Here is a 19,325-nt window from a genome sequence, read left to right as displayed (position 1 = left end):
TGTTATTCTCCCCCCCATAATATAGAAATGATTAGATTTTGGTCAAATACATCCTTACACATAAATCAATCATTTAATAGTTAATTCTATCCTAACGTTGCTGTTTGACCTATTATGGATGTCTTTTTTTTCAACCGATTCCTTAGGAATAAGCATTGTCAAAACTTTCAAGTCTAGCATCTCCTCCATCAAAGTATTTTTTTCTCTCATGCATTGGGGTAGTTAGTAATTCAAAATAGATGACACTTGTTTATTGCAACATAAATTTTATATGTTCATGTTTTTAGAGGAAGAGTGAATATATCAGTTAGTGATTCCTTAGACACTTAACAGAGATTTACACTTTTAAGGATAGGGAGGCTTTAAGGATATCAAATCTTTAGACAAACTAAAAAAATTCTCTTAAGCTGGGACATAGTTCTATTTGGGATCACGTAACTGAATGCAGGGGTCATGACAATCTTACAAAATTGTTTTCAAATGATTTTCTTTGCAATTTACTATCAATAGACATTTTAACTACATACCAATATTAGAAACCTGTTTAAAGGGGATCAAGTAAACATTTCTCAGGATAAAAGGGGTTGCGAATGGAAAAGTTATAAAAGTTCTCTTCTAGAGAGATTTTAAATAGAACAGATTTAAACCCAGAAAATTGAGGTATGTAGGAAAGAGAATGGGACTATTTATCTTTGGGGAGCTTACTAAGTACTTCTTAGGTGAAGTGGAAAGAAAATGATTATAACTTATCTGGCTTGTATTTGAAATTAATTTCAAAAATCTCTCTGGAAACATAATCATTTACAAGTCCATTGTTTATAGTACTGATTGTGCACACGTTCAATCTATTTAATATTTCATAATTAATGAACATTGTTTGCCATACTTGCAGTGTAAATGAATCTGAACCTTCTTTTGAAGCAACCAGAAGGTATTATTTCTCTTTTAATCTGCATTTACTAATTGCCCTCTTCAATCTTCACTTGATACTCAATCTTTTCTACAGCTTCTATTTGTTCTGATAATGTTCAAAGTTGTTTATTGAAATTGATCAGAGTATTTCTGACCACAGTGGTTCCCAACACGTACAAGCCGCTAAGAGAATGAGTCTGCCAAACAAAATGGCGCATTGTGTCAGCTGTTTTAAACATCTCTGTGACTCACACACATCTCAACTTTGGCCGAAGCTCAGTCTGTTCTTAGCAAACTAGATCTGAGACTTCACAAACTAGAAATGTGAGCTCTCTGTTGTTTCCAGCTATGCAGCGTTGGGGTCCGTCTATAAGATAGAGATGGAGAGCCAAGTGCTGCAGCTATTCAAATCAAAACACATAAAGGATGGAGGGAGGAGGGGCGGGTATGTCTCAGGCTGGGAACCACTGTTCACTTCTCTTATGGTATTTTAAGATCCTACTGGTGTTTGCCAGATATGAATGTCTTCCAAGTCCCTGAGATAAATTTCAGCATGGTCACAGAATAGTCCTAACTTTCTTTTCTCATCATTATGCTCTTTTAACCTCAATTCCTTAATGAGTACTTACAGCCCATGAACTAATTGTGGAAGTCTGACCTTTAACCCAATGCCCTACCCTTCCCACCCAATCCCATCATCTTTTTTTTTTTTTTAGTCATCATTCACAGGCGTTTTCCTGATTACTGAAAATTAAAGTCTGATGTATAGACATCTGGTAAAATTTGTAAGCCAAAAAGAATGGGAGGAGGTTATCATTTAAGAAAGTAAACTATTTCAATCTGTATTGAAATATGTACTATCAAATGTGTAGTTACTTCAATATTGAAGTGGATTCAAGATATTACTCTTTGTTTTGAAATATAGAATATCTATTATCTCAGCAAATGTTCATATAAATCATAAATATGTACTATAATTGTAGCATCAACTCACATTTTTGAAAAATCTGCATATAAATTTTATAGTAATGCAGAGTTCTTTTAATATAAATGGTAGCTCTTCAGGAGATTGAATTATCTTCAGAAAAATTTAAAATTATTGTTGATAAGATGAAAATTTAAGTGAATAGTTTATACCTTAAACTAATTTATATCTCATATGTTATACTATTGAAAAATTGAATTTTTCATATGACATATTGTCATATACAAAATAAGATTCTAATTCCTCTTGTTCAGCTGGAATATTTAACCATTAATAAAGTTGGTGGTTATTAGAATTTCTCTCTTAAGAGTTTTTCTTTTCTGTATTTGAAATGTTATATTGACTATCATTTTTGTACTAAAAATTTAATATAGCATAGCACCCTTGAATAATTTTACTGTTTTTCTCCCATTTCCAGTCGGAACAGGTACTCAGTGGCTTATGCAGCTCAAAAGCCTTGGCTATTAAATGCTACAGTAGAAGAAAACATTACCTTTGGAAGCCCTTTCAACAAGCAGAGGTAACTTTCACTGTACAAAATTCAGAACTAGAATTTATGGGGTTTTTTTTTGGTTCTTAGAAAAATGATTTTTCATTTATTCGCAATGAAATTACAAAATTACAAAGTTGCTCATGACTGGATTTTAAGCATAGAATATTTTCTTTTCATTTTTTTTTTTTTTTTGCTTTTTTGGGTCATACCTGAAGATGCACAGGGGTCATTCCTGGCTCTGCACTCAGGAATTACCCCTAGGCAATGCTCCGGGGACCATATGGGATGCTGGGAATTGAACCCGGGTTGGCTGCAAATGCCCTACATGCTGTGCTATCACTCCAGCCCCTAAGCGTACAATATTTCTGCCCACTGATATCTCCCCACCCCATTTGCCTCCCACCCACTAGTCTGCTTCTATGGAAAGTACTTTATAAAAAAATAATACATTTTTGCACTACGGTTTGCCGTCTCGTTGTGAGTATGGATTACTACATAGCACCTGACCACCTTTCAGCAGCACCACCTCCTCCCCGTTGAAAGCTTCCCTCCACCAAAGGTGTTGCCCCCTTCCTGTCCTCAAGCGGCATGTTTCCTACTGAGTGCCGGTCCTCGTGTTCTTTGTAAAACAAATGTTTTGGTCCCTAGTGGTGTTAGTTCTGTGTGTGGATCACAACTTCTGGAGTCATGCCTCCTTCCTACTCGCTTGACTTCAGCTCTACTGCCAGATTTTTTGAGTCAGCTATTTTGTGCCTCATTGGAAGTTTCTGCTCACCCTGCACTCTCCGAGAACAATTTTTACACCGAATACACATACTGGCCTTTATACAACCATGTTACCCGGGGGGTTATCTGCTGTGTGTCTACACTGGTGAGAAATAGTTTTCATGGTTTCCTCACCTAGCCCGGAGTGTCTCTTATTGGTTCCCTTTCAGAAAAAGAGCTTCCCCGGCTCCTTCTGGAACTTCCTCTTCCTCCGGTGAACACGCAGAAAGCTCTCCTTCATTGTGCCCGACTACACCCACCCCAGGGTTTATTCCAGCAACTGCAGGGGGTGATATCACTCCCTCTGGTAATATGAATTACCAGTGCTTGGTCTATGGACTCAGGACTTGACCCTTATTTTATCTGTGCCCAGATCTCACGCTTTCTCTCATCCACCAAACTGTTAATTCCAGCTCACCTGCTCAGGTCCATGTTCTCCTTTGAACATTTGCTTGTCTCTGTGTTTCTTGCTCATGTCCACTCTGGAGAAGCTTGTATTCTCTTTTCAACACATTTTTCCGTCTGTCTTTTCACTTTGTCTTTTCTTTGCTTCTTTTGAAGCAAGTTTTATTCCATAAAAACTAATTCCCTTCATGAAAACAAACAAAGACAATAAAACAAAGAGTTACTTCCCTGATCACAATCCCACAAAACAAAAGGAATATGAAAGAAAGGACAGTTTTCTTTTTTTTAATTGTGTCTCTAGTGTCCTGGCATAAGGATGCAAGCAATATTTTGGGGGGGTTAATTAAAATTTTTAATTGAACCACCATGAGATACACAGTGGCAAAGTTGTTCAGGATTGGGATATAAAAAACATAGTATGAGACTAATACTCGAAGACAGTAGAAACAAGGGCCAGGAGGACTGGCCCATGGTTCGAAGCCTGCCACAAGTGGTGGGGGAGGAGAGGGGAGGGCACTTAGGTTAGATAAGGGACCACTATGACAATGATAAGTTGGAAATGATCATTCTGGATAAGAACTGCTTGTGGAGTAGGTAAAGAGGCAATGCTTGTTTCTAACTGATACTGAATAGTGGGAACTTTGTCAACAGTGAGTAGAAATATTTATGACTTCACAACTTCTTTGCCCAATACTGTCACTGTTTCACTGTCATCCCGTTGCTCATCGATTTGCTCGAGTGGGCTCAGTAACGTCTCCATTGTGAGACTTGTTACTGTTTTTGGCATAGCGAATATGCCACGGGTAGCTTGCCAGGTTCTGCTGCGTGGGCGATATACTCTCGGTAGCTTGCTCAGCTTTTCCAGAGGGGCGGAGGAATCAAACGTGGGTCGGCCACGTGCAAGGCGAATGCCCTACCCGCTGTGTTATGACTGCAGCCCAGTACAGACAGACATTATCAAATATCTGATCACCTGAGTAAAAGTGTGTGTGCCCAAGTGTGAGATGTTGTTGCTACTGTGTTAAATAGAAAGAAATAGCTAAAGAGCAGATGGGGGAGATAGCTGAGAAGAAGCCAGAGAATGTAAACTCTCAGAGGTCTAATGACCAACGGTATCCATCCAGCATGAACCATCTTTGAGCCATCGAATTAGTGCAGTGGGTAAGACAAACCTTGCACGTGGCTGACCCTGTTTTAATCCCCAGCACCCCAGATCGTTCCCTGAGCCCTGCCAGGACTGACCCCTGGAGCCTACTAGGTGTTGGAGACCCCCCAAAAAAACTCCAGAATAATCCATCCTTTAGCCACTTTTTAAGTGCCACTGGAGCATACAAATGCCTGATGACATTTTCTTTAAGCGGCTTTTGCTACGGTGGGTCTTAAGACTGTAAGCCCAATCTGGAAAGTTAAGGAGAACTCGAGAGGAGAGCGGTGGGGAGAAAGAGAACAGAATATAAGGAAAGACCCTCCACCACTTGGGATTGATGGGAAACAGCCATGCAGAAAGCATCTGCCTGAGAGATTACATCGTAAAGGAAGGCTGAGATGAGATAGTCGAGGGACCTGAGCATCAGCGGAATGTAATTCTGTGCCTTTGGATGAGTCATGGAAAGTTTTGGAGGGGAGATCATCAGATAAATATGATGTTTCATCTGTAAAGCGTGTGTGCGTGTGTGTGTGTGTGCACGTGTGCACGCGCATGCATCTGTCTGTGTATGATGCATCTGAATTAGGATCAAGGAGACATTCAGAAGACATTTAAACAGTTAGGAGGAGTAGTTCTCCAGGCATGAAGCATTCTCCCCCTTTGTTGAAACACTGTAGTTTACAAGGTCATCCATGATGATTTGTTACAGGCAGTCAATTTTCCAACACCGATTCACCAGCACTGTCACCTTCCTATTATCCCAACCACCCTCATGCCTGTCCCTGTAGCAGGCTCACAATAATTTATTTTATTTTGCTTGTTGCCATTCAATGATCACCGGAATGATAAAAAAAAATTATTTTTGTAAGAAAAAAATGTGTGAAAAGTATTGTTTCTCACTGTGGGGACATTAAGTCCTTGTCTGGGGTTTTGCTAAGCTGCTGTTACAAGTTAAGAAGCCGTGAAGCACTGGCTGCCTGTGCGGGCAGGTGGCTTCCTTGGGGACGGGATGGCGACTGGAACCCGCTCTAGAGTGAGAGTGGGCGAGAACGGGGAAAGAGGGAAGAACCACAGTGCTGTCTACACCAGGACTAGGTGGGGGAGAGAAGGAAAGCACGGAGTGTGTCTGTGCCTCCCCCCACTAGCCTTGGATAATGCAGATGCGAGCACTGCCCCCTGTCCCCCGCTCTCCCTCCTCCCAGGAGCTCAGGAGGACTCTCATCACCTGGGCGTTGTGCCCCTGGACGTCCTATTGCCCACTGTATGCAGCACCGGGCACTTTTCCCCTCGCCACAGCTGTGAGCAGCCTCCTCTTATGTTGTCCAGGCAAACTCGGACTTCCCGGGGCTAGTTTGCACACGACCTCCTTCGTGAAACTCTTCCCTACCCCTCAGAGTGGCAGAGAGACTTTTCCTGTGTGTTCTCCGAGCGTTTTCTGTTTCACCTGAATGAGGTGCATTTTGATGACATGTTTTGCTGTTTTTCTGCTCCACTTTTAAGTGTGGGAAACGGCACCGAATTATCTTTGTATCCACAATCGCATGCAGAGGCCAATAGATTCTGAACCGTTCAAGCAACGTTGTGTTTCCTCTCCTGAAATAATGGACTTGGGAATGAGCTGTGGGCGGTGTGTTCCTAGTGAACTAAAATTGCAAAACTGTTTCCCCCCCAAGGTACAAAGCTGTCACAGACGCCTGCTCCCTGCAGCCAGATATTGACTTGCTACCATTTGGAGACCAAACAGAGATTGGAGAGAGGGTAAGCCGTGTCCAATTTAAGTGGTGAACAACAATTTAGAAAGGTCCTCTGGTTGTCTTTAGCCTTTCGTTAGGAAATCTGAGCGCGGAGGATTTGTGTGTTGCTCTGGTGACAAGTCCCAGAAGCAGAGCGGGAGCTCTTTGATGTCAGACTCCCTAAGTGTTTGCCGAGCCGTCCTGCCCACGCGTGCGGAAAGCAAGCAGGAGACCCTGCCCTCCATCCACTGTGGTTTTCTTGTCATTTACTCTGCACTTATTTGAAACGTGAGATTGTTGCTAATATTGTTTGCACTTCTTAACAATATGTCTTGATGCTTCTTCTAGCATTCGTTTTCCTTGGTATAAATATGCTTTATATTATAAACAGAGTACCCTCTCCAGCTGAGAAGTATCCATGTCTATGTAGGTGAATTTTATAACCCTATTGGCTAAAAATGTGGGTTTTTTTGGTTTTGTTTTGTTTTGTTTTTTCACTTACATGCAAGATTTATTTGTCCATGAACAGAATAAAAATTATTGTATATACAGTCAAATCTAGGCTAATTTTATTTTTCTTTTTTGGTCTTTGGGTCACACCTGGCGATGCACAGGGGTTCCTCCTGGCTCTGCACTCAGGAATTACTCTTGGCGGTGCTCAGGGGACCATATGGGATGCTGGGATTTGAACCCGGGTCGGCTGCGTGCAAGGCAAACGCCCTACCCGCTGTGCTATCACTCCAGCCCCGCAAATTTTATTTTTTTAAGTTTTTTTTTAAGTCTTAAGTTTAAATCTTAAATTTTAAAACTTAAAATTTTAAGTTTTTTTTAAATCTTATTTTTATTCTTCAATGAACATGGCTAAAGATGTTTGACCTGCATTCGGTGTCAGATCCGAGACGAGCCATCAGCAGAGGTGCAGCATAGAGGGGATAGCGGATTGGGTGCTTCCCTTGTACACGGCCGGCTCGGGTTGGATCTCTGGTTCCACAGAAGGTCTCCTGACCACCACCAAGAGTGATTGCTAGCACCGAGCCAGGAGTAAGCTGTAAGCACTGCCAGGCGTGGTTTACCACCTCACAACAATCTTCTCCCCCGCCTCAAAAAATAATGTTGTCAGGAGCATTATTGAATTTACAGCAGAGCCTTTGTATGGGAGATGCTGTGACTTACATATTGCAGCTGAGATGGCGGAGAGAAGTGAAGGAACGTTCCAGGTTAGAGTCAGTGGTGCAGGGGCTGGAGCAATAGCACAGCGGTAGGGCGTTTGCCTTGCACGTGGCCGACCCGGGTTCGATTCCCAGCATCCCATATGGTCCCCTGAGCACCGCCAGGAGTAATTACTGAGTGCAGAGTCAGGAGGTAACCCCTGTGCAATGCCGGGTGTGACCGAAAAAGCAAAAAAAAAAAAAGTCAGGGGTGCAGCTGGCTTGTATCAGACTCCAGATGCAGTGCTCTAAGACCATGCACTGCCGAGCTGTAAGGCAGCGTGAAGGGCTGGAGCACTTGCCTGGTGTTCCCGAGCCCTGGGTTCCATTTCCAGGACCGCACAGCTTCACGAGCACCCTGGAACAGCCTCTGAGCACGGCTGAGTGTTCCTCAAAAACCAAGAAGGAAGGAAAACTAAAACACGTGCCTCTGACTTCTCTGGATCTAGTTTCCATGTGTATGAAACGGAGAAAACAAAACTTACATTTTTGAAATTGCTGCGAGGGATAAAAGAAACGAGAATGAGAGAGACATCAACTCAAGCCTGAGACAAACTAGCTCCTCCCAATTTGAACACTTGCTTACATGACTGGACTGCTGTCTAGTTCCAAACTTATAACTTCAAATGTAAGAGCTAGAGGTTAAAACATCAGGCACAATTTACAAAACGAGTCCAATCATCAGCGCTCGCCAAGGAAGATGAATATGATCTGTCCAAGTTTACCTTCATGTAATTAAGTCACTGTCATCCTGTTGTTCATCGATTTGTTCGAGCGGGCACCAGTAACGTCTCTCATTGAGACACTTATTGTTACTGTTTTTGGGTGCGTATTGGATATGCCAAATTATCAAAAATTTTTGATTATATTCAAAATTTTTTGATTATATTCAAGAAGATATAATCTTCTTTTACCAATGTTGCCATGAAATTACCACTAATTTAAGATAGTTTTTAGAGACGTTGATATTTTAAAGGGGGTACTTTTTACTAGTCGATTGTTTGCTAATGGGAAGGATGCTATTGATGATTCTTTCTCTCTAGGGCATCAACCTGAGCGGGGGTCAGAGACAAAGAATCTGTGTGGCCCGGGCTCTCTACCAAAACACCAATGTTGTCTTCTTGGTGAGACGATCGTCTTCATCTTTATTTCTATATTCTTGTTCTCTCTAGACAAATGGGTCTTCAAAGACTCAGGCTAAGAAAACTTTAGGAGAATGTAGGGGAATAAATCCTTACAGTACTAATTGGATCAAAGCATCGGGTTGAAAGTTGGGGGATACACAATGGTGTCACCAAAGTGGGGACACATTGGTGTCCCTGAGGCTGACGTGCCCACAAGGCTGCTTATATGCCTTTCTTAACCACGAGGATTAAAGATGAGGAAAGTGGGAATAGTGGCCCGCCAACCAAAGAGGATCTTTTGTGTTCATTTCTATTTCTTGGCAGATAATGAGGGGCTGTGAAACACCCCATGGGGCCACAGGGCGGTTCAGTAGGGTCCAGTCTAGTCTGTTTGAGTAAACTGTGGATAAGATTGTTTTCTTGGGGTGCCCTTGCCTGGCTGTAGAATGCAACGCTGACCTTGTCAGCTAAGGCTGGAAGCATTTGAGATGCACTGGTGTTAGGTATTCTTTAAGTGTTTGTAAACCTCACCAATGACACCCTCGAGTCCTGAACTTTTCTTTGTGGCAGATATTTTGATCACTTAATCAGTCTCCTTACTAGTAATGCATCTGTTGAATTTTTGAGACGTTTCTGGACCTCCCAGCAGCACTTGCGATCATACCAATTTAGACTCCTGGAAAGAAGCTGGGAGTTGGTGGTTTTCTGGCCGCTCCTTCTGCATTGATCTAGGGTGTAAAGGCATAGTGATTGCTTCACACCTGTTAAAAAGCTGCATCCAAATTTTCTATATTTCTTCGGGACTTGTAAGTGTAAGCCCCACCAGCATCCAGAGCAACCTGATTTAAAAGTCAGTCCATTGGGTACAGTAAAAGTTGGAGCACATGATGTGTTTATAAAACCCCTTTGGGGCTGGAGGCACAGTACCACAGTACCGGGAGGGGGGCACTTGCCTTCCACGTGGCTGACCTGAGTTCGATCCCGGCATCTCATATGGTCCTTCAAGCACCACCAGGAGTGAGTCCTGAGTACAGAGCCAAGAGTAGCCCTGGGTGTAGCCCAAACACAGAAAGGAAGAAAGGAAGGATGGAAGGAAGGATGGAGGGTGGGAGGAAGAGAGGGATGAAGGAAAGGAATGAGAGAGGGAGCAAAGAGAGGAAGGAAGGAAGAAGGAAGGAAGGAAGGAAGGAAGGAAGGAAGGAAGGAAGGAAGGAAGGAAGGAAGGAAGGAAGGAAGGAAGGAAGGAAAGAAGGAAGGGAGAGAGGGAGGGAGGGAGGGAAGGAGGGAGGGAGGGAGGAAGAAGGGAGGAAGGAAGGAAGGAAGGAAGGAAGGAAGGAAGGAAGGAAGGAAAGAAGGAAGGAAGGAAGGAAGGAAGGAAGGAAGGAAGGAAGGAAGGAAGGAAGGAAGGAAGGAAGGAAGGAAGGAAGGAAGGAAGGAAGGAAGGAAGGAAGGAAGCTCTTTTAGGGATATGCTGATGACTTAGTTTAATGATAAGAACGAATTGGAAGGTGAAGATAGACGTGCCCACCAGGTTTGGGGGCTCCACCAGCACCTAGAGGCGTGGTCGGTAGACGTAGGGCTTTCAGGGAGCAGCTGGTGAGGTATCCATTCAGATTCCTTCCACAGGAAGACTTAGCAATTGGGGTTGTTCTCCTGCTCCCCCAAGCACTGAGGAGAATGGCTACTTGCTGTAGTCCTTTGGGCCAGGTGAGCCCAGCCCTGCTCGCTCTCAGAGAACAATGGTGTGTGGGGCTGCCCCTGAGGCACAGCCTTACCAATTGGAGCACTGCGCATTGGGTGCAGCTCCTCAGTCCTCAGGTGGAATCTAGAATTGGGGATTCCTTTATATCCTGGGCTCTGGCAGGGGTGGGGCGTTACCTCAGCATCACCTGTCCATGGGGAAGCAGGTATTCTCGCAGTAACAGTCCCAGCAGCTTCTGGATCTCTCGCACAGGGACTACTGGGGAAAGTTCCATATTCAGCACCTCCGTGGGGGGATGGACATGAGGCAACTTCCTGTGCTTGTCGCTCAGAGTCAGTGCGTGATTTGTCATCTGAAATCCAACTGCTTCAATGATCATCGTGTTCCTTCTCTGTCTAGTGTTCCAGGCTGATGAATGCTGTTGGTTTTTAGACTTGAGGATTCTACATATTAAAATTTTAAGCTATTTTTGAAAAGTTATTTAGTTTTCAATGTAGCAGGTAAAAGGATAAAATAAAAACTTCATTTAAGTTAAATAATACCTCTTCGGGCTGGAGGAATAGGACAGCAAATAGGGCATTTGCCTTGCATGCAGCCTACTGGGTTTGATTCCCGGCATCCCATATGGGCCCCCAAGCATCACCAGGAGTAATTCCTGAGCACAGAGCCAGAAGTAGCCTCTGAGCATCACTGGGTATGACCCAACCTCTCCCCTCCAAAGAAAAATTAAATAACTATTCCCAGCAACTGGAAGTTATTCAGAGTCTGTTTATTATAAATTGCGTGTAAGATATAGTTTGTCCTTAGTCATTTGCAGCTGCAGTTTCAGGAGGAATTGAGTTACATCACGAGTAGAGGAACATTTCATCATCTGCCCATTTTTCTGCTTGTAGGATGATCCATTCTCAGCCCTGGATATACACTTGAGTGATCACTTAATGCAGGAAGGAATTTTGAAATTTCTCCAAGACGACAAGAGGACACTTGTTCTTGTGACTCACAAATTGCAGTATCTAACACATGCTGACTGGGTAAGTGATAGAAAGAAGTTTCATTCACTTCGCTATCACTCCTAGATATAAATAGGGACGCTAAGACATGTTTACTGGGCCAGAGAGAGAGTACAGGGATTAATAAGGCACTTGCCTTGCTTGTGGCTGACCTCTTTCATTCCTGGTTCCACATATGGTCCCTCCCATGCACCTCCAGGAGTGACACCTTAGCATAGCCCTAGGAGTAAACCATAAGCCCCAGTGGTTGTGACTTTTGCCCATTTGGTCACAGTTCTGATGATGTTTCTGCTAATGTATTTCCTTAGATCATAGCCATGAAAGATGGAAGTGTCTTACGAGAGGGAACTTTAAAAGATATTCAGACCAAAGATGTTGAGCTTTATGAGCACTGGAAAACACTCATGAACCGACAGGATCAAGAATTGGAAAAGGTAACTGCTCAGGGTTCAGAAGAGTCTGGGATATACTGCTGATTACTAGATGTTTGAGAATCACTGTATCACTGGCACTGTCGTCCCGTTGCTCATCGATTTGCTCAAGCTGGCACCAGTAACGTCTTCATTTGAGACTTGTTGTTACTGGGTTTGTTTTTTTTTTGGCATATCAAGTACACCACAGGTAGCTTGCCAGGGTCTGCCGTGTGGGCAAGATACTCTCGGTAGCTTGCCAGGCTTTCCGAGAGGGCCGGGGGAATCAAACTTGGGTCAGCAAGGTGAATGCCCTACTGCTGTGCTATCGCTCCAGCCCATGCTTGAGAATATCTTTTAATATTTGATAATATAATTAGTTCCACTGGTAGTTCAAAACATCTATTTTTTATCATTAACAAAGAGACTACTTAAATGATAAAATTGCAATGATGTATTTTAAGTGCTTCATATTTTAGGGAATTTATGTTAGATTTTTTCATCATTGACAAACATGAAATATCATAAGTGCTTTGGAAAGAGGAGTACAGGTAAAATTGTAGAGCATGTGAGAGAAAGTGAGCAGAAAGAAGTGTCAATAAAATCTTACATTCACATGTTTTTAAAGTTCACAAAGCCTTATTAGCTAATTTAATTCTCATAGAGAAGAGATGATCTCCGATGAACAGCGGGATGACAGTGATGACAGTGACAGTGATGGTTTAAAAACTATGGTCAGAGGCTGGAGCAATACTACAGCAGGGAGGGTGTTTGCCTTGCATGAGGCCAAGCCAGGCTCAATCTCCATCGTCCCATATGGTCCCCCGAGCATCACCGGTATAACCCAATTTAATTCTCACAATTCCAACAAATAAAGAAAACTTGAAAAATAAAGAAAACATCTCACTTTGAAAAATGAAAAAACTAATGTTCAAAGAGGTTTAGGAACTTGCTTAAAGTTATATAGTGGACATAAGAGGGGATTCCAGTTGAGCGTAAAATCACATCTGTATCCAGTGTAATTCCAGTTAAAGCTATGCATGATATAACTGTAACACTGAACAAGGTGATAACTGAGTTCAAAATCAGATTGAAAGCAGTGAAAGAATCAATTATGATTGAGAGGTGGAACTGTAAACTGAATAAATAAATTTTCAAAATGCTTTCTCTTGAGTGGAACTAGGACATGCCTGGAATTTGGTACTCCTGGCGAGGAATGAACATGTTAACAGACATTCTATACATCAGTAAATTACTAAGACCATCAAGAAATCAAATTGTGTTCTTTTAAGTCAAAATATGCTCAAAAGGAATAAAAGAATCTATGTTTCCATAGAGGATGATTAGAAGCCCAGCGACCTCTGGAATTCTTCTCTCTTCTGTATATTTGCCAAAGATCTCGAAAGCAAGCTTCATAAGGAAGAAAAATTCCATGTTAAAAAAAAAATCTTTAAGTAGACTAGGATAAGCCACAGGACTGTTGAAATGAGGATATTCATCAAAAGAGCATTACACGTTTCAGCCGGCAAGTGCCCACTTAGGAATTGTACTGTGAGAAGCTTGATGAGCTTGTTGGGGATGTTCCAACGGCCGTCATCTTGGGGATCGGGGTGTCAGGGATGGAATAAAATGATGTCAGCTGAAGGAGGGGGACTGCTAATGGCTTACTTGGGAAAGAAGATCTGGAAAAATATCAGCAACCCACCAGAGAGCCTTTGGCCGGACTTTAGAGTAAAACTGTTAAACTAGCTAGGAAGAAAGTCCATCAAACTGTACTTAGAAATGAAGTGGTCCCTGGAGGTTGCATCATTCTAGAACTGAAGACACATGATGGGCTTCTACATCAGAGGTAGATGTGGGCAACTTATGTGTGTCAGGGGAATCCATCCGTGAGGTCATTACCAGCACCTGCCCCTATCCTCACTTGAGGCCACCCGGGTTCCTCTGAAACCGGGAGCAGCAGCTCTAGAACAGCTTTGGGGACTTTGTTGTCCAAACAGCTGTTTGCCCGATGGCAGGGTGCGTGCTCTCCCAGCTGGGTCTTTGCTTTCTAGGAGGACATGGGGCGTCAGCCAGAGGCGTCTCCAGCTGTCACAGCAGGGTGGCAGGTGCTACTGGCATCTTGTGGGTAAAAGACAGTGATGCCACAAAACATGCTTCGATGCTCAGGGACACCCCTACACAAAGTAGAGTCTGTCCCCAGAGGTCCCCAGGGTTGAGGCTGAGCAAGGTTGGAGAAAAGGAGAAAATTACTAGTAAATTGGAGCCATCATGGGACAGGTTATGAGAGTTTCGGGGTTTAAGGGTTACAGGTAAGCAGCAAAGAATATGTTTGAAGGACAGCAATAGAAATTCCAAGAATGGAAAGGAGATGTTTTCAGCTGACTTGGAGTTTATTTAAAATCTCAGTGGTTGGTACTGGACACCTCATAATCCGTCACCCTTTGGTGCTTCTGCACTTGACTTCCAAGCCCCCACCACGTTCCACCCCAGAAATAGCCATTCAATAGTTATTGCATAAATGAAACTAAATTTGTAGTTACTTGATCCGGATAGCACCATTGAAAGCATTAGGGGACTGGAGTGATAGTACAGAGATTAAGATGCTGGCCTTGCATGCGACTGACCTGGGTTCGATCTCCAGCATCCCTTATGGTCCCCCAGCCTCCCTGGGGGTAATTCCTGAACACAGAGCCAAGAATAACCCCAGAGCATCGTCACTGGGGGTGGCCCACACCCCAAATCTATTTAACTTATAATAAGCTAAATTTGAGTCCTTTTTCATAAGAAAAATGAAATATTTGGGTGACTAGGGAGAAATCGTAAGGGCTAGGATGAATGAATTACACGTGGGAGGCCTGTGGCAGTGCATGATCCTTACGCACCACCAGGAAAGGCCCCGAGCACTGTTAGGTACGAGTCCCCCTCCCCCCACCTTAAATATATATTTAAAGTCTTTTGGATGCTAAATCTTTTACTCACACAATAGAGAGTGATATCTTTTTGAATATACACTTTCGTTTAATTTCATTAGACTATGCTTTGAAGATGAAGGCCTCTTAATTTTGTGTCTTAGCTAATCTCATGTGTATTTATTTTCATACTTTTAGAAAAAGCTATATGAAATTGTGTTTAAAAAGAAAGAGAATTTAAGAAGCTTTTGCTTCTGCTGCCCCAGCCCATTTTTTAAAAAAACTAATAGGGGAAAGCAATGGAAGCCTCTAAAATATAAAATCACACATGTCGTGGGGGAGGGGGCGCCCCAAACCTTCCACTACCCCGAGACCACGCCCTAGCGGCTGATCAATCCAGCTCAGTGGCTTATTGATGTGACCAGCAAATGGAGAGTTTTTTCCCCTCAGCTTCCTCTCTCGACACCCTTTCCAAGAGTTTGGCTCAGAGCACTGCCCCAGAGAAACCGGGATCTGTTTAGGGCTCCAGAGCACTGTACTTCCAACTGTGGCCCCCTTCCAACCCCCTTTCCTTCCTGTCCTACCATTCAGCCCCCAGTCTCATGGGTTCCCCCCTCCCCCACCATTTAACAAATTTTACCGGTGCCCCTGTTGGAATATTCTGAGCATCAGAGGATCCCTGATGAGAAAGGCTGCTGAAGACTGCCTGGAAGAAGCTGACTTAGGCCCTGGGTAACAGAACTGATTCACCTATAGGTAGGTGTGGGAAGCAGAGGTGCAAAAATTCTTGACTGCTTCTTACTTTCTTGAGCACAGAACAAGTCTGGAGTAAATACTTTTAGTTTGGGGGCCTTTTCCTTCTCTGTCTACATATTTTACCCTCCAACCAGCGTCCCCTTGACTTGGAGACAGCAAAGAACCGTTATTTCCCATGAATAGAAATCACTCCTCTCTCTTCAGTTCCTATTGAGATCCCTCTTTCCGTTTCCTCGTGAGGCACCCGCAAAGTTTGTTCTTCTTATTGATTCTTAATAGTAGACAGTGGCTGAAAGCATTCTAATCAATCCAGAGCTGTATGCATTTTATTTTTTATCTATTTATTTTACTGGTTTTGAGCCACTCCCAGCAATGCTCAGGGGTTACTTCTGGCTCTGCATTCAGAAATTACTCCTGGTGGTGCTCGGTGGGGAATGGGATGGGGTGGTGGGGCTCAAACCTGGGTTAGCTGCATGTAAGGCAAGTGCCCTCCCTACCCACTGGACTATGGCCTGGCCTACTACATGAATTATAGAAGGGAGATATTTATTTGCATCAATTTCCTTAGATTATAGGGTAAATCTAAAAGAAATGCAAAAATAAGACTAGGAATCAGTATGGAACTTGGCTTTTGACAGGTGAGTAAAATCTGGTGCCCTTGCCTGGGCTAAGCTCTGTCATGCGGTTTGGGCTTTCTGGCTTCCTCCTGTGCCACATCTAGCTCTAATGCACCCCCTTGAACCCCGCCCCGCCCGTCACACCCACAACTGCTCCCTCACCGGAGGAGCCGGGACTCTAAAGTGAGCCGAGAGCCTGGCCTGGTGAAGGCAGCCCAGAGGTTGGCAGGCGGATCTCAGGGTCGGCGTTCGGGGAGTGCCTTGGCTGATGCCCCCCCACCCCACCCCCCCCCGTTCCTTACAGGATATGGAAACCGACCAGACAACGTTAGAGAGGAAGACGCTCCGCAGAGCCATGTACTCAAGAGAGGCCAAAGCCCAGCTGGAGGACGAAGATGAAGGTAGACCTTGACTGTGTGTCTGGAACACTCGGGCGGGTTGCAGGATATGAGCGTCGGCCATCAGCGATGAACTGTGAGATCTGGGCCCAGATCCAGGGTGGACAGAGGGGCAGAGACGAGTCAAGATGAGAAACAGGAGAAGTTTGTTGGGGTGCACTCTCAGGCCTCTAGTGAGGTTGGGGTAAAGCCGTGTACCTGGGGGTGGCTCAGCTAGGGTGTGTGTGTGTGTGTGTGTGTGTGTGTGTGTGTGTGTGTGTGTGTGTGTGTGTGTGTGTGTGTTGGGGGGGCATCTTTAAAGTCCTCTAGTGGAAAGAGGACAAAAGGAAGGTGTGCTCTTTGGCGGGAGAAGTAGAGGGGGGTGCGATTGGTGTGGCATTCCTTTATCCATGGTGGGGGGTGGGGGGGCGGATGGAATGCTGGCTGGAATATAGTCCTGTTCTTAGTGTGGGGAAGGGGGCAGGGTGATCCTGAGCAAACCTCACCTCAGAGCTGCCTAGTATTCCATTGTGCTATATATACCACAGCTTCTTGATCCATTCATCTTAACGGAACACATGATTTTAAGATAGTGATGTGAAAAGCAGAGAAAGAAAGGGGTATGCAACCGAGACATCTTTTTAAAAAATATTGAGTGTTTTTATATGATGATGAGGCAACACGGTTTATAACAGTGTTAATATTTATGCTCGGGGAGGGCTCTGTTACTGCACCACACCCATCACAAATGTGCCAACGGCTGCCCGCCAGTGTCCCAAGGTACCTTCTCATCCAGCCTCCACTTAGTATCCTCCATTCTTCTGTCAGAGTCTCAGGGTCAAGGGAACAATTGTCTGTTCCCTTGCTTGGCTTCCTATAACCACCATGCTCTTGCATTACACACACACTTCAGAGCCTGCTTCCCCTTGGTGCAACATTAAAAACTCAACATTTTAGAGTTCAGAAAATTATAAATATTGTCAGGGGAGGCGTGTGGCTTTATTGGCAGCACAGTTCCTTGAATAACTTAGTAAACTGAGGATCAGTACTCCCAGCCATTCTGATGTGTGATTGTAGCTCATGCAGACATTTTATTTTGGTTTCGTCCCTCATTCTTTCCTATTTCAAAGAAAAAAAAGAGAGTTTTTTTTTTTCAATTTCCAATCCCCTATTGAAAGAATGGAAAATGTCTAAGATTGGTATTTATATTTCTATAGACACTAAAGAGAGATCCCATCGTTGTATGTTTCTTGTGTACTGTGTGCTTGTGAATCAAATCCGTCTGGCCCTTTCCCACCCGAATGTTCTGCAGAGGAAGAAGAAGAGGAAGATGAGGATGACAACATGTCAACGGTGCTGAGACTCAGAACCAAGATGCCATGGAAGACTTGCTGGCGGTACCTGACTTCCGGAGGGTTCTTCCTGCTCTTCCTGATGATTTTCTCCAAGCTCCTGAAGCATTCGGTCATCGTCGCTATCGACTACTGGCTGGCCACATGGACATCAGAATATAAGATCAACAATACGGGGAAAGCGGATCAGGTATGAAGGCGTTGTTTTTCAAATCATCTGGGGAATGCGAGATTAGCAAGAACAGCCTCTAGTCAATAACCCAAATGTCGCAGTGTCAGAGTCAAAGCAGATTTCCCTGTGCTGGTGCGTTCTTCAGAATTGTACAAAAGATTCGCATACAAAACTCAGTAGGTTGAAGGTTCGACTTTATTGTAAAGATAAAGTAGATAAATCTGGGCCCCTGCCCAGATGCCCAGGAATGATGACACTGGTCCTGTCCCTGACATTGCCCCATCCCGCGAAGGTCCTCCCTGCCTTGTCCTGCTCAGTCTGTTCCCCTCCCATGAGTGATGTAGTTCCTGTCCCTTTGCCACTCTCCCATGGATGAGGTCCTCAGTCTCCGGCTATGGCCACGTGTGCATGAGTGAGACCCCTGTGTTCTTACCCCTTGCTGGAACTCCCAACTCTAGTCCAGCAGCTCCTGTGGTCCTGTCCCAGCTCCCAGCTTTCCTCGTCTTCGGTCACGGCCATGTGGATGTGGACTAGAGTCCTGTACTCAGCCCTAGTCACAACTTGGGCGTCCAAGTCCTGCCTGGACCTGAGCTTTCCTGGGCATCTGAGCCCAGCCGAACTTTCCTGGGCACTCCAGTCCTGCCTGTGTTCTGCCCTGTCCGGGTCTGCACGACCTGCCTGCACTGGCCATGGTTCTGGGCAGCCCTACCTGACTTTGGAGGTCCAGGAAGAGAGGAAAGAGTCTACAGGGCATGCTCACAGAGGGAGAGAGTGAGCGAGAGAACAGGTGAACAAGAGTGGGGGGAAGGGGATGGAGGTGAAAGAGAAAGAGAGATAGATAGATAGATAGATAGATAGATAGAGAGAGAGAGAGAGAGAGAGAGAGAGAGAGAGAGAGAGAACACTAGGGCTCAGATTTTCCTTTTATCTGCTACCCCAGCCATCCACTTCTCCATTCTGATATTCTGACTGGCTGCCTGGCCCATGGGTGAGGTTTAAAGGGGCCACACTTCTGCTTCTGCTCCATCAACCGGACTATTGTAATGGTTCTGAGACTGCCATTAGACTTAGTCCTGAAAAGATAAGGACCACATGCAGCAGGGCTGGGGTGGGGGAGGGCGTGGAGGGTGTGGAGGGAGGCGTGAAGGAACAAAGTGCTGGGAATCATATCCAGGGTCTTGCACATGTAAAATGTGTCCTCCACCAAATGTGTTGTCTCCCTGGCTCTCATTTTTCTTTTTAAAA

General features: G+C 44.3%; 1 protein-coding gene across 1 annotated transcript in view; it reads left to right on the top strand.

The window, feature by feature from the left end:
- The window catches only part of ABCC9 (ATP binding cassette subfamily C member 9), a 137,911-nt gene that overhangs the window by 66,494 nt on the left and 52,092 nt on the right, over nucleotides 1-19,325 (top strand). The window contains exons 18-25 of the mRNA XM_004611277.2: nucleotides 893-931; nucleotides 2,316-2,417; nucleotides 6,381-6,465; nucleotides 8,692-8,772; nucleotides 11,368-11,505; nucleotides 11,793-11,918; nucleotides 16,484-16,580; nucleotides 17,869-18,098. Of these exons, the coding sequence (XP_004611334.2) occupies nucleotides 893-931; nucleotides 2,316-2,417; nucleotides 6,381-6,465; nucleotides 8,692-8,772; nucleotides 11,368-11,505; nucleotides 11,793-11,918; nucleotides 16,484-16,580; nucleotides 17,869-18,098 (898 nt within the window). The remainder of the gene's footprint in view (nucleotides 1-892; nucleotides 932-2,315; nucleotides 2,418-6,380; nucleotides 6,466-8,691; nucleotides 8,773-11,367; nucleotides 11,506-11,792; nucleotides 11,919-16,483; nucleotides 16,581-17,868; nucleotides 18,099-19,325) is intronic.

This window comes from Sorex araneus, chromosome 10 (assembly GCF_027595985.1).
Source record: "Sorex araneus isolate mSorAra2 chromosome 10, mSorAra2.pri, whole genome shotgun sequence".
Classification (NCBI taxonomy): domain Eukaryota; kingdom Metazoa; phylum Chordata; class Mammalia; order Eulipotyphla; family Soricidae; genus Sorex; species Sorex araneus.
The sequence above is the reverse complement of the archived record's forward strand: the minus strand, read 5'-3'. Positions and strand labels throughout refer to the sequence as shown.